Source organism: Aythya marila (genome assembly GCF_965140915.1).
Source record: "Aythya marila genome assembly, chromosome: 5".
Classification (NCBI taxonomy): Eukaryota; Metazoa; Chordata; class Aves; order Anseriformes; family Anatidae; genus Aythya; species Aythya marila.
Window position 1 is genome coordinate 9,924,523 of NC_139046.1, and position 24,716 is coordinate 9,949,238.

The 24,716-nt window shown below is 42.5% G+C and overlaps 1 protein-coding gene across 1 annotated transcript in view; it reads right to left on the reverse strand.

The window, feature by feature from the left end:
* KIF26A (kinesin family member 26A) overlaps positions 1-24,716 on the reverse strand; it is a 100,267-nt gene that overhangs the window by 65,608 nt on the left and 9,943 nt on the right. Inside the window, exon 3 of the mRNA XM_082761224.1 lies at positions 453-953. Coding sequence (XP_082617350.1) covers positions 453-953 — 501 coding nt within the window. The remainder of the gene's footprint in view (positions 1-452; positions 954-24,716) is intronic.

The window sequence follows — 24,716 nt, forward strand, 5'->3', positions numbered from 1 at the left end:
TAACCTGAAGATTAATCCTCCCCATTGCAGTCTATCAACCATCTGCTGAATTGAACACAGCCTTAGAAGTTTAGTGCTAGACTTGAGGGTCAACCTCATCTTTGATATAACTCCCATGAATCTCACAGGTTTCTTATGTGACAAATTTGGCCTTTTATGTTTTTCTAAGAGGTCAGTGGGTATTTGACAGCCAAATAACAGCACCTGTATACGTAAAACTAAAATAGGTGCAAAAACATCTGAGGAAAAGATCTTGCCATCTGAGATAAGAAAACAAATTCCTTGTGACATCTGACAGAACATTGTTCAAAGCTCTTTTTCAGTTCTTAAGTTCTTGAAGCATTGCTTAGAATACTATTAGCTGATCCCCTCTCTAAGATAAGTATAGTTACATCTCAACATTTATCTTTACCCACACACAAAAGTTGTGCATCTGCATTATCACTACTTACTAGACAAGCCTGAGGCAGGAAGCTGTTCACCCTGGAGATACTCCACATGCCCTCGAGGTACTGCTGAGCTTGGATGGTGACCGAACTCAGAGCACCGCTGAGGCCACTGGGGGCCACCGTGACTTGAACGCTGGAGTTTGGAAAACCGCCCGTGCCTTGAGACCATCCAAGTCCCTTCTTCCTCTCTGCCCCAGAGAAGAGATTCGGCGATTTTCCAGGCTGTCTGCCCACCTGTCCAGCAATGAGTGGCAGGTCCCTTTGCGAAGAGACAGTGACCACCCTTGGTACCATGCTGGTCACTGCCGTGGCACCGGGTGGGAGGTCGGGCATTTCTGGGTAGCTGGCTTGACTGAGGGTGTGCATCATCTGAATGGCTTCCTGCTTCAGCTGGTTCAAGTGAGTGGCACAAGTTTCGCATCTGCTCTCTCCTTCATTCCTGTTTTTCTGTAAATAGTCAGGCACTTGAAGCTTGTCAAAAATTAAAGCTGATAATCGTGGGTCCTAAAAAAAGGCAGGAAAAAAAAAAAGAAAGCATACTGAGTCAAAACAACACAGAAAGAGAAAACCTCAGCAGTAGTCAAGATGCCAACCCTACAAATATCATAACAAATTTCAAAGGTATACCACCACCTTAAATCCAGGAAAGCAAGACTTTGGAGTATTTCATAAATCTTGGTATATGACCTGGTAAACGTTTTGTTGTCCTCACCCTCAAAAATTAGTAATCAAGTGGCATAAAAAACAGTTTACATGGTACTGCCCACAGCTGGCTCCTCTGCTAGCGAGGACCATTATTTCTGATCTTTGAAACCCAGATGGTAGCAATATTCCCTTACGCTACAGTTGCTTTGATGAGAAATAGATTTGAGGCTACAGCCATGTGTGAAGGTGTGACAATGTGCACACTAAGAAGCTGATTTAAAAGCAACACCTATTTTTGTTTCCCCCAACACCCCCCCCCCCCCCTTGCTAGTTCATTTTAAGGCTGTCCAGAAATTTTAAAACCCATGTCTGTGTTTCCAGTTCAGAGATAGAGTTACCTATCTCCTGAAACACACAAACGCCTTCTCATCCCCAGCCTGCTACTGTAAAGATCAGGCAGGAGATTAAAGCCAGCCCTGCTGTAAATCTGCTATCAAGACGAATGCCATGCACTAAAACTGACCAAACTTCACACACTCTTGTCAAGCTCTCTAAACAATTAAGGTTTTAATGAAATCACAGAACAGCCAAAGGTTTATTTGTATAATTATTTTAAGTGAAAATATTTAACTTGCTTGTTCATAATGAGGGCATGCAAAGCTAGTAAGCCAGCCTTTCTACATATGCTGGAAGTATCCCTAGGTCAGTATTTCTTTTAAAAATGTCTTACTTTATGCCAAACTGCAATTGCTCTCTAGGAAATGAATGTCCTATTAGAAAACTAACTAATTCTGGTTTTAATTACAACATACATCAATAAAACTCTTAAGAAGTCTTGGCACTTGTACTTCGGCTTTGCTCATTATTCTCTTTTAACTGCGCTATTTCCCTTTGCTCTGAATTCAGAAAACCCTAAAACACTGACCAATTTCTCCAGCAGCAGCAAATCTAGCTCATTTCCATCTACTTGACTGTTCCTGCAATAGTTTTTGAGCTATCTTGCAAAATGCAGTATTGTGTTGATATAAACTACTGTGTGTATCCAGCATCACATCACTCCACTACCAAAAGCTACTAATAAAAGTTAGTTTTCCTACGATAATTTGATAATTTAAATTATTGTTTACTTGGGGGGGGGGGGGGGGAGGGGGGCAGGGGGAGATACCTCTCAGGCAAAGAAAAGCAACTCCTGCTGCAGACTGAACAATACATTGCATTCACATTAGTGAAGGAGTTCACAAGCTCAAGTGAAAAACAGTGTTTCATTTTTGCCTCTTTTCTCTTTATTGAGGTTTAGATCCTGGTAAAAATGCCTTTGAAGTTGCACCATTTGCCTATCCTCCTAAGAAAATTCTTTCCCTCCATGCCTCCCAGAAGATAGCAACACTAAATTAACACATATTAGTCAAGAAAAAAAAAAAAAAAAAAAGTAGTTATTAATAATTAAGAAACTTTTTTCTAACCCAGCAGCCCTCCAGCAGAAAGTGCTATTGGTTAGACTGGAAAAATATCACAACACAGCCCTGCAAGCACTGTTGAGCCTCAGGCAAACCAAAGACCATGCCCTCTAGCTCCCAAGAAAAACAATCAGCCCTGCACTCCACAGAAAGGCTTCCACAAGAGATCCCTCTGAGCACGCTCTTGTAGTCACCAACACACGGCAGTGACACACAGAGACCCCAAAATACCCCAGCTCAGTGCCACACCACCCAGCTGCGGCCTGGGCTCGCTGCTGTGACTGAGGCCTGGCACCCAAGGAAGCACCTGCAGCTCCCGCCTGCATTGGCCTCATCTGGCAACGCTTAAATTGCTATCGAATGTCAAAAGTTTCAAATGAGCAATTAAAGCGAATTACTAGGTGAAGCAGGCTTCTCATTTAAAAGAAACGACTTTCTTTTGATGTAAAGAAAATTAATGACCCCCAATTCTAGCTCCATAAACACAGTTTACAGCGTAAGGCAGATCAGAGTCAGGCCCGTGTTGCAGTTAAAAGGAAACTGTGTGGATGCCATGTTAAAGGGGGAGGGAAACTTGATTTATTTCAAAAATTACACAAAACAAACAATACAAGCACACCTAATACCAGATTTAAACCTTCCAATGAATTTATATTTAGGAAAAAAAAATAAAATAAAATAAAAAGCTGTCTCATTTTCAATTGCCAGGCCTTCACAAGCAGTCTTGCAGCCCACTGCCCCGCTGGTGTCTGTGGCTGTTCTCCCTCCTCCAGCTCCTTCCTCACCAAGGGCCCAGCTGTGTGGTTAGATTACTTTTATTTTTCCATTCCCCGCGACACAAACACCTGGCTAATGGTTGGGCGTGAAGGGCAGAGGAAACGCAAGTTGCTGTTAAAAACATTAGTGCTAACTTAAAAGTTAAGCCAGCCCCATTAAAGAGGTTTTACTACCCAGTGACAACACCTGGTCCTGGGGAGCCCCCGATTCAGCAGCTCGTGCCCTAACGAGGCTGGATGGAAGTTGCCCTCTCATGTTTTACAGAGGAAAGAAATAAAACGCTGTGACCAAATGTGTTACAGGCACAGGGAGCAGCTAAAGCCACCCTCATCGTGGCTCTGCCAGCAGGGAGGTGAGCCAGCCAAAGCAGGGCACTGGCACACAACTCAAGCGTACAACGTATGAGCCTCTACTCCATATGGTGCTCCAAAACCACCTTCATCTGCTGTACTACAAAGACTATGATTCCTTCACTCTTACACAGTATAAACAAACTGTGCTGTCTTCCTCACGCTAACTTTCCAGACCCTGCTCTTATCTTCTCAAAAAAAAGGCAAGCAGTATGCTGTCATGCAGTAACATTCAGATTCCCCTCCCACTACAGAAACCAAAAGCCTGATTTCAGTCTTGCCCTCTTAACTTTTGCATACAAATTTTAGATATTCAACATTACAGATTTTTAGATGAGCAAAACCAGAGGCCCCACCATGGACAACCGCACTGGGAAGCCCTGCAAGCCCCCAGCAAGAGAGTTGTGTGTACTTATGTGAATAAGAAGTTTTCAAAATGCCTGAGTTCACCAGTGCTCCTCAGCACACAGCTTTAACATACACAAGTGACCTTGCAAGCTCCTGAAAGATTAAGCACACACACGCAAATTACTCACACAAGAATATGGACACAGACCTGGTCTGTAAGCGGCTCCTAGCTGAACTGGGAAAGACAAATGTGGGAAACCAGGCTTGTGCTCACACTAGAAATAATAGTTGAAATACCCATGTAGTTCAATACTGATGCTTTTAGCCTGGAGTTTGCCTTCAGGCTTTCTCTCTGAAACCAGAAGTAGGTAGAACAAGCTCGGATTTGAGAACATATCCAGTAACTTGTAACAGAGAAAAAAAAAATATTTAATTCACACATCACTCTCTGGTGTGTGACTCAACTGCTGCATTTTGTCCCTGTGAAATCCAGCAAGAACCAAGCAGGCTTTCAGCGATGCAGCTAACACCGACGTGCTGCATGTGGGGCACAAACAAAGCCCAGCATTTCTCTACTGTAAAACACTACAGCCTGAGACCACTGCCCTTGAAACTACAGACATACTTAAAACAACTGTGATGTGTCCAAAGGCCAGTAACTGAAAATCCCCACTAGAGCTTAGGCACCAAAATAACAGCCAGGTTTCCAAAAGCATGCAACACCAAATGACCTTGTTGGAGCTCAACTCTTTTCAGAGCCTGAGTCCATTTGAGTGACATGCACTTAAACAAAACTCAAGATTCTCTTGAAATTTTAGCTCAGTCTGTAAATTCCCAAGCTTTTAAAGCCTGCACTTAGGTTGTTTGTTTTGTTAATAGAGAGTGATAGAAAGCTTTGCAAACGAGAAACAAGGATAGAAACTTTAAATCTTACCTGCAGCTACAGACTTCTAACTCCCAAACTAAGCAACAGGAGAGGATGCAGAAAAGCATCTGGATTCTCACTTAAAGTCACTGAAGTAATACCCACCCACCCATCTGTAACCTAATCCTTTCAGTGAGGAACTATCCACAGAGTGTGAACAAATGACGATGAACAAATGATGAAAAGTCAAATTGCCAACAACCATCCCCCATAATTACCTGTAATTCTGCCTGCTGCTGGTTTCTGCAATGCCAAATATCTGCAGCAGTATTCCCAATTAAATTAAAATTTTGATATAAAGACAAATAAAAAGAAAGAAAAAGCATTAAATGTTACACTAAAGTATATCCTTAAATGCAGACCTAGGCAAACAACGTTTTTAAAAGATGCTTTGGGAGAAAGGAATGTACGTTCCCAGTGCAAAAGGATCAATGATAATGATTTTTTGTCTTAATTGTCTTTCCCAATTTCTGCTGTGCTGCTTACAAATTAGTTTTTATCTTACATGACATTGTGGAATATCCACTAATATCCTCTACATTGATGAATATGATGAAGGTTGATGCTTGCTTTTGACTATAAAGTAACTGTCAGAAAAAGAGAAGAAAGAACACAGTACTCAGCAAAACTAGATACCACTCAATGTAATCAAGGAAAAACGCAACTATGTTAATAGCTTTTTATTTTTAAACAGAATAGTTTCCAAGTAGCTGATTATCTCCAGGGAGTGAAAATAAGAGCTCTAAGTCTTCAAGTAACCCATATTGTAAATTCATTCAGTTACTGACCTATGTCTTATCAAAGTATAAACAATCAAGGAAAAATAAACACACAGAGCTTTCACAAGAACAGAATTCACTGGAAATCCCCTCTTCCAAGGGTATCTGGCACATGCAGTGTAACTTAGCTGTCTGTGGAAGCATCCAGACCTCTGAATAAGCAGGAGAGCAATACACATTTCCAAAACAAGTAAAATATAAATGAATTAGGAAACAAATGGATGCATTTTTAAGGCCAAACTCCATCTGGTCTCTCTACCTGAACATCTCACTACCTTTAAGAGAAAGATTAATTTAAGCCAATGGACTGTGGTCCTCCACCTATGCTGTCAGCCGGCAAGATTTCTTCAGATCTCCAATCCCATTATTCTGTTTCTAACCACAACCTGAGGCAGTGCACACAGATGTATCCCCCATTGACTCTACCCAGCTGAGACTCAACCTTATTTCTTTTCATCTTTGGCGACCCAGAGAGTTCGAGGAAAAAAAGATTTTAAGATACATACATATATATCAATCAGAGCACACTTACTTTATACTGCATCTCCTTCAAACAGCAGCCATCTTTATACCAGAAGTCAAGCAATACATTCAGTCTGCTAAAACACACATGACCCCACACTAAAAATGACTGCAGAATGTTTAGTTATTCTGAAGCCTCCACTGAACTCTATTTATTTCCATTTCCTGCCCACTTTAATGTACTTCAGTGGCCCGCAGTAAAGTTAAAGCAATAGGTGTCTGTCATAAAGATGAATAGTGCTATTGGAATGCATAATACAGTGGAAAGAGGAAATGAGAGCAATCTGGTTTATTTACATCTCAGACTCCCATCAGCACCTCAACCGAGCTCCCAATGGTTTCAGGGGCCTTTCCTGTTATCTTCTGTATAGTCCCCTGCAATGATTTGGCTTTTAACCTCCCAGAACCAGAGGGTATGAGCTGATCTCCGAGATCAGTGTTTGTGAGCCAGCAGAGTATGGGAGCAAACAGCCACACAGTGTGTTTAGTGCAACGAAAACAAAATAAAGGTAGTGCTTGTGATTTAAAATAATTAAAGACACACACAAAACAAAAGACCCCAAAGAGATCTCCTATCACACTTAAATTTAGATCAACACACAGGAACCTGACTACTTCTGAGAAATAGTAATTACTGTATTACAAAATATTACTTTTAATCTCGTTTCTTTACGATCTAATTAAACAGATATTTTACTTGCCTTTGGAAAATGTTTTTCTTAATTTGATTCAATTTTAACATTCTGTGTATTCTATAAACTACACATCCAAACTAGTAAGTAATTTTGTGCTTATTTTTAATAGCGTATGACTTCATTTAAAAATGATTACTTTTAATTTGCATGTTTATTGTTGGTTTTAAGTAATCCTTTAATTTTCCCTCTCGGGTCTGTGGCTTACTGTAACTTCACAATGCAAATTCAGAACTGATTTTGTTCATATGAAAACAGTCTTCCAACACCCATTGTGTTTTTCTCTTTCTCTTTCTAAACCTTCATCATGGTATTATCATTTAGCACAGCAGCGAGCATTTGGGGAAACAGTTGCATGCTCATCATCACACAATACTTAAACTTTTGATAGAATTTAGACATTTAAAAAATATAAGTAGTTTTTCTTTTTTTTTTTTTTTTTTTTTTTAAACTGAGGAGTAAATTTTGGTTAGCCTACAAGCATGGCAACTCAGACCACAGAAACTCTGCTTAGACTCTATAAAAAGTCACTTCTTTCCTCTTTTGCCTTTAAAAAAAGATGAACTATGAGCTCATGAAAAGTGTTAGAATGACTGTTCTGGAGACTGATGCTCTCTGATGCCTTCACCACATTGAATGATACCTACTCCACATGCAGTCTGAGTTCAGTCAACCTTTTCCAGTAATACTCTGAATTCCAGCACAGGAATGAAAATCTGAGCAGCATCTACCACACAGAGAACACACTGCCTTGTCAAACCGCCTCAGAAACATTATCTATTGATATCATTTTACTCAAAACAAAAGGCTCTTTCCACTATTGCATCTATTCAGACATCAGCCTGTGTTTTCAGAACCAGACCGCAATGGCAATTCTTGCGAGACAGACTCCTTTCCTGATGAACTGGCCAGAGACCAGCATCCCAGTCCAGACAGCCCAGTGGACCAGGAGAGGAGTTAACGCTCCAGATGAGATCTTCAGCACATTTAAGTGATTGTAACCGCATTTGTCTCAGGAGAAGCATGCCCATTTGTATCAGACAGACCTTTAATGTGGGATTTCAGGAACGTCTGGACTCCAGCCTCCGTGAAAGCAATATTGGCTTTGAAACACTGGATAGAGGAAAAAATGCTTGGAGCACTCAGGACATCTGTATACTAACCCTAAAACTGTTTCAGTCCAACCATCTGAATCCAATTAAAAGAACGCTCAGCAGCAGAAGTTAGGGAGTGGACACATCTTCCAAATGAACATCATTAGCATAATGCTGATTTAAAATCAACTATGAAAACCAGTGCTTGGCATTGGATCACACCCTCTTAGTGTCTCTTTCACTTGCTCATTTTATCAATTATTCGTGGGGTAAATGAATACTTGAGGACCATACAGAAACGATTTAGCTTTCAGAATGGAAGGGCTGCCTATTGTGTATTCCTCCTGCAAGCTACAAATTGCTGCATATAGTGCGTAGTTAGCACACCAGGCAGTCTGTCTTCAGAAACAAAGTGCATTACACTTATTCTTCATCTTAATTAAAATGCCACTGCTTCAGTTTAACTGTTTCACCAAAAACTGACTTGTTGGCTGAAAATAATTGGGTTTACATCTGAATTTAAGCAGTACTGCAGTGGTTTAGAGTTTTCCCTTTTTCTCCTTGCTTTGACTTAATCTAGAAAACAAAAGCAAAGAAACTTCTGAGCAGGGATGAATAGGATTAACCGAAAAGAAAGGATGAAGTATACTTCCACTCCTCAGCCACAAGCAGGCCACATGCTGCCTTGAAGAGTCTGCTCTAGAGCCTTTGCTTATTTGGTGGCACATTAGCAAGACATCACATCTCTCCCCAGTCTATTCACCATACAGCAACTTTTTAAGATGGATTCTACATTTTTATTACTTCTCAGGAGAGGGATTTCAGCGAGTAAACTCAAAAACTTGCCATCAGCTATCTGTTGGAAAGCAGAGTCCAGGTGCTTTCCATATCTCTATATTTGGATGGAAACAAGGTCCATGGTTCTCAATTGGTTTCAACTAAGATGCTAAGACCTTGCATTAGAAAGTAGAAATGTTGACAACAGAATGGCATGAGAAAGATTAATCCATAGGCATCTTCAGGCTTATCTGTCCAAATGCTTCTAGAGACTCTATCGCAAGCACACTTCACAACACCTTCAAAAGATGTACTCAGTATACCCATTATTCCTCTAGCCCTGAGATATTTCTACCAGGTTTTCATGAACAGCAAATAACCATATACACACGAAAAGAAAAGTATGGCTTTTTCTGAATACTCCCCAACCAAAAAAAAAAAAAAAAAAAGAGACGTAGGGATGGAGATATCAAAAACTCAAATGTATACACTGAACAAAGAATGATAAGATACAGCTTTTTAAAGAGCTCTTGAAAACCTTGAAAACTTTAAATACCCATGTGTTCTGTGACTGTAGTTTACTTACATGCTTCTCCTATATCAACAGTTTCTTTAGACAAAAAGTTCAGCACCTACTACATTGTGGACCATGAGACAGTAGCAGCATCACAGTAAGACACTGTGTAAAAAACATAGTAAGAACAGAATTAGTAGTAAGGTTATTAAGAGTAAGGTACTGTTGTTGCTGCTTTTGTTGATCTTACTGTTCTCCAACAGCTCTTACCAGAATGCTGTTAGATAATGCTTATGCACAACTCACTTCTAACACAAGCCTTACAGTGGCTATACTGTGTTGTAAACAAGAAAGCATGTATCCAGCCTTGTACCTTTAAAACACCTAACAGGATCACTGAAAGGCACTGTAAATTCTCTGTGCAACCTAAATAACAAGCCAGAAATTGCCTTTTTTTATTTCACTCTCCCCTCAGCCCAGCAGGGCAACAATATTGTGATCCTATAATCCTTATGGCAGCAAGGGTGAGAAGCCCCAGTGAGGTCCTCCAAAACCTGCAGGATGGTTGTGCAACCCCTCCCCACACAGAGGGTTGGTATAATCAAAGAAAAGCAACTCCCTCTGCCTAAGGTGTCTCTTCTACAAACATAAATCAACACAGTTATACCCACAAGCAGACAAAAAGCCACTCTACCCATATTCAGGGCATCTTGAAAGAAAAGTTAATAAGCTCTGTTACAACATGAGATATGAACACATTAAAATACACATACATGTAGACGTGCCCATAGGTGGCTGGCTAAAATATCTCTGTAAACTCTTTCAGGCTCCTCACAAAAAAAGTTTTATGTCCTGAGACATAGAAGCAATCAGACACCTGGCAACAACTTTCAGCACTCTTCAAGCCAGATCCTATTAAAACCAGCAGCTAAGAGATGAAAGACTCTAGCTCACCCTACCAGTCACGCTTACAGGGCTCTTAAACATTTATGGTATCTAATGTCACATCCATAGAAATTCCACAAATACAGACAATGCTTAACATCACAGGATACATTTATACTTTCATTCAATTGAAGGTACTACATAATACATGTGGTTATTTTGTGTTCTGAAACATTTGGAAGAGAAGCTTCCTCATCCCCTGCAGGAAAAGGCCAAGTACAGAGGAGGAAAGGTTTCTTTTAAGAAGAGAAATTACAGCCCCAGTGAGACTTGGGCCCTAAGGAAAGCGATGACAACATTCATACCGAATACCAAGTCAGCATTTCCCTCCTAAATTCATGTTTCCCCATTCCTAATTTCAAATCAACAACAAACACTCCTTCACCAACATGTTTTTTCTTGTCATAATGGCAGCTGGTTTTTTTTTGTTTGTTTTTTTTTGGTTTTTTTTTTATGTTAACAGCAAAAGGAGAACCACAGATACCATTGGTCCATTACTTGATGAGGATGGTCACCTCACACAAGGAGGTAGATAAAGTAGAACATTGAATGCCTTCTTCACCCATCTTCAACACTGATGAACCCCAAGATGGAGGACCATGACTGTGATAACAACTAACTCCCAGTCAACCCTGAACTTGTGTGGGATTTGCTGCTCCAGCTGGATACATATAAGTCTATGGGGACTGATGGGATTCATCCCAAGGTACTCAAAGAGCTGGCTGATGTCATCACAAGACCTCCCTCAATTATTTTATTTTTAAACAGTCTTGGGAACCTGGAAAGATCCCAATCAACTGGAAGCTGATAAACGTTCCAATTTTCAAGAAGAGCAAGAAAAAAGACCCTGGTAATTACAGGCCTATCAGTCACACTTCAGTGCCTCGTAAAATTATGGAGATTATTCTGACAGTTACCAAAAACCACCTGAAAGTCAACACAGCCGTTGGTAACAGCCAACATGGGTTCACAAGGGGAAAGTTCTGTTTAACAAACTTAATTTCCTTTTATGATAAGATCACCCACCTAGTTGGCCAAAGGAAACCAGCTGACGTAATCTTTTTGGATTTCAGAAAAGCTTTCGATGCTGTTTCTTGCAGTATCCTTCTGGACAAAGTATCCAGCATACAGAAAAATACGAATTATTACGGGTGAACAGGTTGACCTCAAACGGTTATAGTAAACGAGGTTACATCACGCTGGCAGCCAGTCACTAGTGGAGTTCCACGGGGCTCCATTTTAGGGACAGTTCTCTTCAATGACTTGAGTGCAAAAGAAAAATACACCAAGATAAATTTGCAGATGACACTGAATTAGGAGAAGCTGTTGACTCCTTCTAGGGTAGAAAGGTCTTGCAGAGATATCTTGACAAATTAAAGGGCTGGCCAGTCAAACGTACAAAGTTTAACACAAACAAGTGCTGGATTCTGCACCTTCAGTCCTGAATACCTGTACAGACTGGGGCACCAGAGGCTAGAGAGCAGCCCCATGAAAAGAGATCTGGGGGTTCTGGTTGACAGCAAATTGAACGTGAGCCAGCAGCGTGTCCTGGCAGCCAGAAAGGCACAACTGCACCCTGGGGTGCATCAGGTATGGCGCTGCTGGCCGGGGAGGGGAGGGACTGGCCTGCTCTGAGCCGCTGCGGCCAGTCTGGGGCACCACAAAACATAAAATAAGACACAAAACTGTTAGAGAGTGCCCAGGGGAGGGCTACAGAGGTGGTGAAGGATCTGGAGGGGAGGATGCACGAGGAGCAGCTGAGGCCCCTTGGTTGTTCAGCCCCAAGCAGGGCAGGCTGAGGGGAGGCCTCATGGCGGCCTGCAGCTCCCTCACGAGGGGAGCGGAGGGGCAGGCGCTGAGCTCTGCTCTCTGGGGACAGCGACAGGACCCAAGGGGACAGCATGGAGCTGGGACAGGGGAGGGTCAGGCTGGGGGTTAGGGACAGGTTCTGCACCCAGAGGGTGGCTGGGCACAGGGACCAGCTCCCCAGGGCAGCAGTCACAGCAGGGAGCCTGTCAGAGCTCAAGCAGCATTTGGACACCGCTCTCAGACACGTGGGCTGATTTTTGGGTGGTCCTGTGCAGAGCCAAGAGTTGCACTCAATGATCCTTGTGGGTCCATTCCAATTCAGGATATTCTGTGACTCTATAAAGTGAACCTGAAGTGCATGTTTGCAGTTGCTGGGTGATGAGGAGTCAGATTTATGTGCAAATTTCCCCTTTGTTTTAAAATCAAGTTTTGTGGCAATAGATAACGTTATATCAAATTTGCAGTAAGTCACCAGAAAAACACCACACATGCCACCCAGGGTGCCTTATTATTATGATTACAGATGTAAATATACATTTAAAACCAGAAAATTGTGTGTAATCATCCCTTGCTAACATCCTTATAAAATTTGACAGCTAGTCAAACAGCTCCAACTGTGGACAGTGCTGAAGCAGTTCTACAGATCATTAGAGCTTAAGGCTGGTGAAGATAACCATCTTGTCTGGCCTCCTGCACATCACAGCCCTGATAATTTCAACCAGAAGAGGCAATGACCCTGATAGGCCTATTTAATGTAAATAGGAACTTCAGTGTTTTAAGAAACATTCACTTTTACTTGAGCCTACACGTTTTTCAAAGCCACGGTACTTCTGAAAGAATCATGTTTTTAAAGTACTATGAATAAAAACATACCATCAAACAGGCAGCAACAGCACTTGAGGTGATGTAAATCCTGAGCTGACACATGCTGTTCTTTGCTCCTGAGATAGTTTATATCAGCGAGGCCAGAAACTTTGCTCCATATAATCAAGTTGAGAAATCCGAGTGGTTGACTGTAGGACTCCAAGATTAGGAGAGAGCACCATCCCGAACACCAGCTGTGTACTGGTAATATTTGATTTACCCCTGCAACTCCAGTCTCAGAGAAATCTATCATGCAGGATATGCTCAAAAATGTGTTTTACTTCACAAGACTGATGCTGTGATTCACAGAAAAAACCTGCACAGAAGGCACAGACTGGGATGTTACTGCTCCAGCTTCAATCAGCACTCAATGAAATAAATTAACATCATCATATCATGGAAGTCCCTGCACAAGGAACTTAGGCAAGATTTATTCAAGACCACAATCTCAAGAGCAATTCATCAGAATCAAAGGTAAGCCAAAAAAATAAATAAATGAAAATGGGACCAGCTAGAATAACAAAGCAGCACGGCCAAGGCAGCAGCCACATGACAGCCAGAGGCATCTCCAGAGCAATCAGAACAACTGCCCGCAGCTCTTGCCAATGAGCCAGATGCTGCTGCTGGAAGAAGGCTTGTGTTGACATAAACTCAGAGATGCGAGATGCTTAACACCAAGAGCAATCAATCTTCACGATTACTATATGGCTGCCAAGCTTCGCTATTATGCCACAGACAGATGAAAACAAACTTCGTACAACACATGCAGATTTCTACATGACATCAAACTTCCCCCTCCTCCTAACTCTTCTGAAACAAAAAAGAAAAAAAAAGGCAATCTGGGTGTAGCTATAAATGACCTGATGCTTTTCCTGAGTTAACAACAGAACCAGGAAAGAATATCGCTGTAACAGCCCACTGTGCACACACTGCCAAAAAAACAATGAAGTTAGCATACTGTATAGGAAATTCCTATCTTCCACACCAATTAGTGACCCAACAGTGATTGATTTTATAATCCCAAACTTGAATTACAAAGTAACTTCCTCTAGGGCCAACTTTCCATTACCCAACACGTGGAAAACTGCGTACAATCAGTGCACTACGAAAACCAAGGAAAAATAAGTGCTATTTAAGCCCCAACTCTACTGTGCCTCCACATTCTTGTTTTCCTAAGGGAGATGCACTTTTGACAGTTACTTCCCTTCCCTGCCCTAACATCCTATCTCCACCATACACCGGCTGGGCACTCAATCAAAACAGAAACAACAACAGGAACTAGCAGCTATTCATTACAATAGGATCAAAACATTTCTAGGCACTAGCACTGTACCAAGTCACTGTCCTTGAAGACCCTGCTGCAATCCACTGCTTCCCTCCCATCATAGACACTGTTACTGAAAGTGGCTCCACATATTAAAAAAAAAAAAAATCACAGCTTTTTAATCTGAATCCACTCGGCAGCAGGCAGTCACATCTCAGAACTGCAGGAGTCAATGAAACTGGCCTGCAGAAAGGTGAGAAAATGAACTGGCCAACACCACAGGCTGATATTTATCCTTTATTTTAATCAAGCTAACATTAGCTCCACTCTATAAAACCAGAATTGTGCTGCACACTAACTACCAGTGTAATCACAGCAACAGCACCACAATATGATTACTGGACACTAATTATATCTTATAAAGAGTTAAAGACAATCAACTACATGTAATCAGGATTTATATGCAGTTTTCCACTGACCTGGAAACAGCTTCATACATTAATAACCTAACGTTACTGCCAGGAACAAAGCAAACAGTTACATCTACATGACAAAGTACATGGAGCACAAGAGCCAGATGTTGGGTCCTTTCATCAGGGAAGCAATTATTTAATTCCTAGGAAAAGATTTTCTCTCTTTATTCCATCAATACATAATATTGCTCATAAAAGACCCAGTTCTGGCTCCAGGGCCTGGCCTGGGTCCAAACCTGCAGTACTGCATAAGAACATGACCAAGGGTCCCCTCTTCATACCATGTAGTTGCTTCTGGGCTTAAAGCACAGGGCAGCTGTGAACAACCTTGGACTACATCCACATCTCCCCATTCCATCCACAACAGCACAGTCTCCACAGGAGTATCCAAAAGACCACGCTGCCTCTTACACCACCCCAGGAAGGCCAGTCCTCCATGGGTGAATGTTACAGGGAACACTGGGGAGTTGCCACCACTCTCCATCACTGCTGCTGACCTCCAGCTCCCAGACACAAGGTCCCTTGGCCACCAACTTAACAGCTTCCCACCCCAAGCACCACTGAGAACTGCTTGTCTTCTGCAAGCTGTTTTGGCCACACCTTTCTTGCCCGCTGTGCTCCCAAGCTAACAGCAGCCATCGTCTCTAACAGTCAGCCACCCAAGAGCCACCCCAAAATGCTCTGCTCTTGCTCTGGAGCTGAAGACAGAGCCGTCCTGCCTGCCACCAACTACCCCCCCTCCTTGCCTGGTGTTACAACAGAGTGCTTACAGAGTCAACAAGGATAAATATTTACATATTGGTCACATTCAGAGGCCCAGCTGGGTCTAGACCCCCTTGTTTCAAACTTGTAACTCTAGAAAATTTAATGAGTTTACCAAAACTCACAAGTTACACAGAGCTCTGCACACCAAGCCATTCAGCAGTTTTGTAGACTATACCTCATAAAATGCAATTGAAGAAGTACTTCCCTCAGCAAGGTTATTCTGAGGTTGTTGCTAGATAACATACCCAGATTCAGCCCCAAAATACCATATGTAAGGTAAGTTCCTGAGCAAGACACAACAGATAGAACCGCTTAATAAACAGATCCATTAACTAGGAAACATCCCTGCAGCAATTACAACTTTGCTAAGTACTACAATGTACACCTGGTTATTGCTCTGACATCTGCTTCAGTTTTTTGGGTGTTTCTAAGTTGGACCAAAGAGAAAGATAACAAAGTTTATGAACGTATCATGACCAAAAAAAAGACAACATTACTGTTAACTGCTCATGAAAATGGCATAAAGAACGCAAACAAACTATGTGTACTGTTTGAAATCTGTATAAGTGGTATTTTATAATGAACTATATATAACCAAATGGTGTTTATCCTACTGCTGAAAAAGAGTAATTTTATTCTGATCTAAGGATCCCTTCATAAAATGAGAGAAAATTCAGAGTCAGAAGAATCACAGTTGTGCTGAGCACATTTTTAGGCATATGGCAATTTTATAATGGTCATTGGGGATGAAGTGCTAAAATTCTGTTGCATACTGAATTTAAGACATTTCATATAAAATTGCACATCTCGGGAAACAAATAAATTGTTAACTGTGCAACCTCGTAACATTATAGCCACTATTTAACATATGTAAATCTGACTATCTCAAAATACAAAAGTTGTTTTCAGTCCAAGGACCCAATTACTTTATAAAGGGCCCAAATAAATCAAAATAATTGTCTGAAGGCATCATTAAAACAAATATAATGAGATCCTTCTAAACTTTATACAGTTTGAGTTACCTCAGCATCCCACAGCTACAATATGCAACCCAATGTTCCCAAGTAAATGCCCTGATTACTATTGTAAGTCTGTCATTTAAATAGTTCCTTCCTGTTTAAAATGTAGAGAGCCAAATGCGTTTTCCCACCACTAAGCATTGTGTAAGACTCCTTTCTCTTCCAGAAAGCTGGCTGAAGATGGATGAGCTTCCAAACTGATACCATTTTTAATTACGCGTTTTTCTCTCATTACTAATTTCCTAAACATGTCTCTAATCTCACAGTGAAATCTGAGTGCAGTAGGTGTATCCACATACATCATGCTCTAGAAAATTAATATGAGATAATGATCAGGACTGCCATCACAACATAACCTGAAACAAGCAAGATACACTAGAGGTGATACACGCTCATTAGACTCTGATCTCAAGCGTTTCTGGAAAGCAGCTGTTCGTGGACAGTTTCCCTCCCTTCTGCATCTTGGAGCCAGTAATGCAGTTATCGGGCTCCCAAGGGAGGGAGAGGCTGCAAGTATGAATTACAAAGCAGTTTTTCCTATGCACTTTCCACCAGTCAGTTGCAGGCTTGTGGCACCCAATGCATATTCATTCCTTCACCCCCTTAGCCTAAATACTTCACCGAGAACCACCGTTCACATCAGGGAGTCATGACTGCCTGCTCCTCTATGGACGATATAAGCAGGCAGTTCAGCTCCCTCCCAGCATCAGGGAGGAGTTCTCTATACTTAGGACAAGGCTTCCTGGTCGGGTCATCCTTTCCAGAAGCACAGTAGGAGAGCTAAAAGCACTGAAAGTAGCTGCACCCACCAATGAGGTGGGAAGGCACATGCCCATGAGTCAAAAGGAATCACACAGGCAGTTGCATCAGGAGCTCTTTCAAGCTGGCAGAGATCAGGATTGCACACAGAGCCATCAGCTTAGGTCAGCCAAGAGCCAGCCAACTGCACACTCAGGCTTGCTCTCATTCCTCAGTTCTCTCTCACCGCCTGGAAGGCATTGCACAGGTAAACGTGTTGCAGTGTTTTCAACATTAAACAGTGTAAGATGGCAACTTTTAGGGGAAAAAGAAAAAGAAAAGGAAAAGCCAAGGGCAGCTGTCACTGAGCTTTCTCCCCAGCTAAAAACACTGCAAACCAAATTCTTCGGGGAGCAAGGCTTTTAGCACATCCACTGCCTTCTCTTCAGCTGACATTCCCCAAGCAAGAGAGGCAAATCCTAAGTTCATAGCAGCTGACATTTAAGAAATCAAATAAAGCAAAACAAGATAAATCTCCAATATTTAAATAAGCTAATAACCTCTAAGTGATCTTAAGGTGTGCCACAAGTACGACTTTGCCTACTTCCTCAAAGTAAAGGCATCACTGCTGTTTCACAGTCAAAAATATGAAGGTACAGTGAGATTGGCACTATAGTTGAGTGTATGCACCAGAGTAATGCACATAAAAAAAAAAAAATGATGCAATGTAAGGAATACCAACTACACAGGTCTGGTATGCATATTAGTGCATTGCCTAAATGTAAGTGATGCATATGTGAAATAGGTAAATACATCTAAGTCTGTACTGCTAGTTGACTTGCCCTAGCCCCTAGGGAAGTCCATAGCACAGACAGTGACAGTAGGCTGGAGTTAGGATGTTCCACTGTGCTCACACAAGCTGCTACAGAATCTGGCTCAAGAAAAGTCATGCAGTTTTATGTTTTCTTCTAAAAATAAAAAATAAAAGTCCGTTTCCCAAAACTTCTACCAAAATCTCATCCTGTTTTTCTACATACTGACCAGGATCAAAAGCTCTAAATCCAGCTTTGACTTCCTGAAGAACCTGATGAAGAAATTTGCCCTCCTATGAAAACACTTCTTGAAAACAAATACTTCTCTCCTACTAAACTTCCCTCAACAAAGGGAAGGAGAAGTCCACATTTTCAGTTTCCCCCAGTGTCTCAAAAGGCACATGAAGAGGTAAAAACCTGATGTTTCACGAGAGCTTCTCTGTGCACCACCCACCCTGTCACTGCAACCGAAATCAGACTTGTGATAACACGCAGTGCTGAGCTGCGCAACATGCCCCTCCACCTCAGACAGGAATTAACTGACCACTGAAGTCAAAACGAGCCTTTAAAATGACTTCGCTGGGTTATGACTGGGCTCCCACCTCTTTTTAATTCTCATTTACATTTGCTGACAACTCCTTTACAACCAGAGGAACAGGTTCTCCTGTTTTGACGGCTGTAGCTCATGTCTTAATCCACAGACTGAAGCAGGTCAGATTATCTACACGTATCAAAGTCAACATTATGCTTTATAAGCTATTTTTCTGCTTCAGTAAGGAGTAAGCACGTTTTTATTTCTTACTATGTTTACCCATTACCTCACCAAGCAGCATTATTGTTAGTCTTTCTGAGGCTCTCCTAGAATAGGAACATATGAAACAGGATTTCCTCCGGCTCTGCATACCTACTTACTCCAGAGTCATTAATGACATAGGACTGGATTGAACAAAGACTTAACATCAAATGAGCATTCAAAACAGCTGGGAACAAAAATATATCTGCCTAAAACACTGTATCTCTGCTTTGTCTTTAAAAAAAAAAAAAAAAAAAAAAAAAGTGCCAAGGAGGCACAAATTTGCTTTTAAAACCACTTTTACAGGAATGTTCTCATGAGAAAAATGGAAGAGCTAAACACTTGCATGTGGGACACGTTTACATATCCCAATAGATTCCAAATTAAATTTATTGCAGCTTTTACAAAGCAGGCTGCACAAATTGTACTAGAGATTAGAAGTGACTTCACTGCCATCAAAAGGCACTCTGCGGATGGGACAACAGAAAAGATCCAAGTCCTGCACAAGGAGCCTCCAAAGGCTCAAAACAACTTCATATCTTCTTCTACATGACTACAAGCGATAGCTGGAATATCCAAAGCTAGGTAGCACTGCTCTACTCAGAAATTTTAAAAGATCTCTAACCAACATTTTAAGGAAAAGGTATTGATGTATATTTGTAAGAAAAATACAAGTGGTATTGTCCCAGGATTTGCAGAAGTTGATTCCTCAGGTGGTTACCACATTAGGGTTTCGGAAGGGATGTTTATCTCCACAACTCCTTCCCGTGACAGAATGGGACTCCCAGCAGAGCCAGTGACACACGGTGACACATGTCCCACATCCATCACACCACAAGACTCACCACTGGTAGCCCAACACCAAAAAGCAGCATACCCAGCTCCCTTCTCCTTTATTACCCATTGTTCCCCAGATAAACATGCAATGGGCACTCAGGTGTATGCCCTGCAAGCACATCTCCCCTGAAGATTCACAGAAATTTGGAAGAAAATAACAGGCAGATGACAGGGAAAAAAAAAAAAAAAAAAAAAAGAGGCTAAAGACTGACCACATAATTAACCTATGAAGGCCTCAGGTGCTAGGACATAAAATAAATAATCCAAAAGCTACAAAGAGACAGCTTGGGCTCAGTGCTGAGCATCCAAAATTACCTTGGCAGTCTCTTAAAGACCTCCACACTGATGGTGTACACAAGAGCAGGGGCAGCCAGCAGGCTGGGAGAAGCACACACATGATGTAAAGATGCAAGGAGAAACATTGCTGCTCTATTTAACGCTATCAGCTCCTGCCTGCCTGAGGACATTTCCTACCTCTACCTACAAACAGAGCTTCCAAACCATTAAGTAAACAGTCTTTGAAGATAATGAAGCTTATTCTAATCTCACAGTGATGACACTCCTGCATTGTACTCAGCTGAGATACAAGACTCTGGGTTAACTCCTCTGTAAGATCAGGATTATCTTAACTCTTTGCTCTTCCACAGACTTAAAGGATCTTGTCAAGGCATAGAAAGAAGCAGATTTTTCACTCAGTAGATCTACATTTTTTTCTTGTTGAACAATCACAGACATTTTTCAGCTCACTCCTTTAGATGTGGATAAGCTGCTTCTGTAGCCTTATGCTTAAATGAGGTGAGCTTCTGCACCAGACCTTTCTCTGCCTCCACAGAAAGCTGGACTACAGCCTTCAGAAAGCAGAGGAGATGCCCTGGACTACTTCCCAACACCAGCAAACAGGGCTGCTGTTCCAGTGACAAAAGGAAAGAAGATCAGACCAAACCTGGGCCAGCAAAAAGAACTGAAATAAAAACTACAAGAAAATACAGAAAAATAGAAGATTTTCCAAAGCATCATCAGAATAATGCTTTTGTATTCTCACTTGTGTTCATTTCCCAGGGTCAAGCGTTTACCTCTATTCTGCATTGCAGTTCTTTACCTGTCTACTTTTCATTGCACCCAATCCTACAAGCATCAAGCCTTCCTACAGTAATAAAAAGCCCAGTGAAGAACTTGAGGTGGGTCTGAAAAGCCAGCCCTGCACATAACACATCTTCCATGTCATCAAAAGACTTGGCAATAGGATGCCACAACCCAACTAAATTCTTTTGAGCAGAAATCAGAGCTGTTTTGCTCTTTAGGAGCAGTCATGACCAGAATAATAAAAGCATACAGAACATGAATCTGAGAAAAGGGGCTCAGATACTATAACGCTGGTGCAGCATCAACTCTGTTCTTCAGGTGTCCTTTCACTGCCTTCCTAAAAGCAACACCTCTAGATACCCCCTCTTACTTCAACTGCTTTCAAATGCCATTGGCTGGGCTGAATATTCACGCTCAGCATCAGTCCAAAGGCAAACATCTTTTAGAAAGTTTGTGTATTATCAGTCTGAGTTGTTTGCCTCTTAGATGAACTGCCATTAGATGTGGATAAACTACATCCAGTCATTACTGTCTGTCCCCAACACAGCTAATCATATTCCCCCTGAACAGAAAAATGAAAAGGATGTGCTGCTAAAGAGGATGTAGAGAAACTAATTTGAAATAAACACATTGATCCAATGCTGTTTCACTGGTGTCAATCAACTGAAACCACACAGTGCCAACAGGCTTCATTTTCCACCTGTTAACACAGGTGGAAATTCCAATTCCACTTCCAAGAAATGAACCACGATGCAAACTGTTGTTGAATGAGAATCCAGTGCTGTAGGTAACTGAAGACAGAAGTAAAGAGACGTACAGCCTGAGTCAGGACTACGTACATGTATTTCTGAAGACACTCTTCCCTAGATCTAGCCATGGCTTCACAAAGGGTTGTTAGCAAAGACATGACTTTCCACTGCCAAACAGCCCTGAGGGAGCCAGTAAATGCATAAGCTGAGGCCGGGGTGCTGCTACTGCTGAACAGACTTGCAAATGCTGAGCACGAAGTCCACCCTGCTGTGCAAAAAAGCAGCAGAGAAACCCATTCACAGCCTGGGATTCACAGGTACAACATATCAGGCTGAGAAATCCTAAATCACATAAATGCTTTCTAATTGTTCAGCTGTTTGCTGGTGTCTCAAATTTTAAACCGGAATAAAGAAAATAACTTCACCAGAGGTCAGTCAAGCAGCAGTAAGAATGCAGAAGGTGGCAGGTTAAAGCATCTCATATTTATAAGAGTATAAGCATGAAATTCAGAAAGGGCCCCCAGGGATCCCAATGCAAGACATGAAGGTGTAATTAAAAACCATAAATCCATCAAATGAAAAATATGTAAACTTAATACATTAACTCATATATTTTTCTTCCCCGATCACATTTGTCTTACTCTACGCTCCTTTGGAGCCTACAAATAAAAAATTAACAATATCAGAAGAAATATTTCTTAATATGTGGAATGTGAGTATCAATAATAAATGCTTTTTATTTTATTCTTACAGGTAATTGCTTAAGGAAGCACTCTCAGCAGACCACTGAGACTCTGCATATTATAAATTACTTCAACTGTATCTCCTCTTTACAAAACCCACAAATGGACAATATCTTACACAGCTTCCATGCCACTCAATCATTCACACAAAATCACCCTCGTGGAGCTTGTTGGGGCAATGTCAAATGTACCCTTTCTTTGCATCAAAATCTTCCAAAGACAGCAGAACAGCTCACTTCTGCGTTCACAGTTACACAAGCTACACTAAGATATGAATATGTTAACTGGAGAGTCTGGGTTTAGCTTTATATTTAATTACAAGCTACAGGCAAAACAGTTACAGGCCAAACCCTGGCCTGTGTTTCACCCACAGAATAGGTTTCAAGATAGCTTACAAAAGCTCTGCCAACACCCATAGTTCTTATTAAGGCTAAGACATTTCTCAAAGTGCTATTTGGGACAAATCAGCCCCCCCATCTACCCGCCTACCAGCAAAGGAGCACTGGCATTGCCCTGAAGTGACAGTGGCAAACACCCTTGTGCCTTGCCTCATCCTTCAAATGCCACTTTGGATCCCTACTAGGGTTCTTACACATCTTGTAGGGCAAATTGTAGGGCTTGATTTCTCATCACTAATGACTGCTTCCATGGGACCAGATGGCCTGGGCCAGACAAGTATGGGAACACCTCTCTTCCTCACAACACACCCAGCATTAGGGCATACACCTGGGGATTATGTGGTGACTATATCAGAGATCCAGCCTGGTTTCCTCTCTGTTACTGGAGCATCAGTTCTCGCAATGGAAAAACATAGGTCCCTACACAACACATGTTCAGTACAAAAGCAATGCATTATCAAAGCGTGGCTAACACTTCTTAAATAATACCCAGGTCAGCCAAACTTCCTTTTCCTAACACTCAGCACTCACTTTTACTAAATCCAGGCCAAAGCACCAAGACAAATCTGATGCTTTAACACAGAGCCCAACATTGGAAGTGGTCGGCATGCTGCAGTGGTTTTACCCTGCTGGGCAGCTGAAGTCCACCACAACTGCTCTCTCACACCCACTCCTCAAATGGAAAGGGGAGGCAATATGATGGAAAGGCCTCAGGGATGGAGATAAGAGCAGGGAGCTCACCTACCAGTTATCATCACATGCAAAACTGACTTAGCATAGATTAATGTAATTTATTGCCTATCACTAGCAGACTAGAGCAGTGAGAAAATAAAAGCAATCTACAAACACCTTCCCCCCATCCACCCTCTTCTACATCCTTCCCCCAGGCAGCACAAGGGAACAGAGCATGTGGGCTGAGGTCAGCCCCTGATGCTTTGTCTCCACTGATCCTTCGTGGTCCTTCCCTGCCCCTGCTCCACGTGGGGTCCCTCCCATGGGATGCCGTCCTTCCCAAACTGAGCCTGCAGGGGCTGCCCACAGGCAGCAGCTCTTCCCACACGGCTCTGTACCACGGGATCCATGCCCCAGGAGCAAACTGCTCCAGCACGAGTCCCCCACGGGTGGGCAGCAGCTCCCCCCAGACCCCCTGCTCCTGCGTGGGCTCCTCTCCACAGGCTGCAGCTCCAGCCCGGGGCCTGCTCCTGCAGGGATTCTCCATGGGCCACAGCCTCCTCCAGGCCACATCCACCTGCTCCACCGGGGGCTCCTCCACCCATGGAGGGGCTGCAGCGTGGAGATCTGCTCCATGTGGGACCCATGGGCTGCAGGGGGACAGCCTGCTCCACCAGGGGCCTCTCCACAGGCTGCAGGGGAACTGCTGCTGCGTGCCTGGAGCACCTCCAGCCCTCCTGCTGCACTGATCTGCAGGTCTTCAGGGCTGGTTCTCACTCCTCTCTCCTAGCTGCAGTTGCACAGCATTTTTATTTTTTTTTTCTTCAATCTGCTCTCCCAGAGACCCAACCAGCATTGCTCACTGGCTCAGCTCTGGCCAGCAGCAGGTCCCTTTTGGAGCTGGCTCTGATCTGACACAGGGCAGCTGCTGGGCTCTGCTCACAGAGGCCACCCCTGCAGCCCCTCCACTACCAAAACCTTGCCACATAAACCCAATACACATGCTCTTCACACTCATCCCAAGCAGACTCTCCACATGGAAAGCGAAATCCCCCTTGCTCTGGCTGCCGTGGATTAGCACGCTCAACTATTTCCCTACACTTTCTTCAGTCATTTAGATGTCAAGAGCTCTGGCATCATCAGCCAAGCTTTATCTGCCTGAACACAGGCCAGATCCATCCAACTTCTGCTGACTATTTATTGCAGCTGAAAATCATTTACTTTTCTGAAACAGGCCATGTGGGATGCTCCCAGTCTGGGCTGGTGACTGGTTGCCCAGGCCTCTCAGCGGTCTTGGCTTCTGGAGCTGCTTCCACACCAGCATCAACTAAGGACTCCACAGACAAAGTACATTTATAAGGCTTGGCTCCCAGCCACTTTTCCTCCCGGGAACTGTGCCATTGTTTGCTATAGCCTGGCTGCA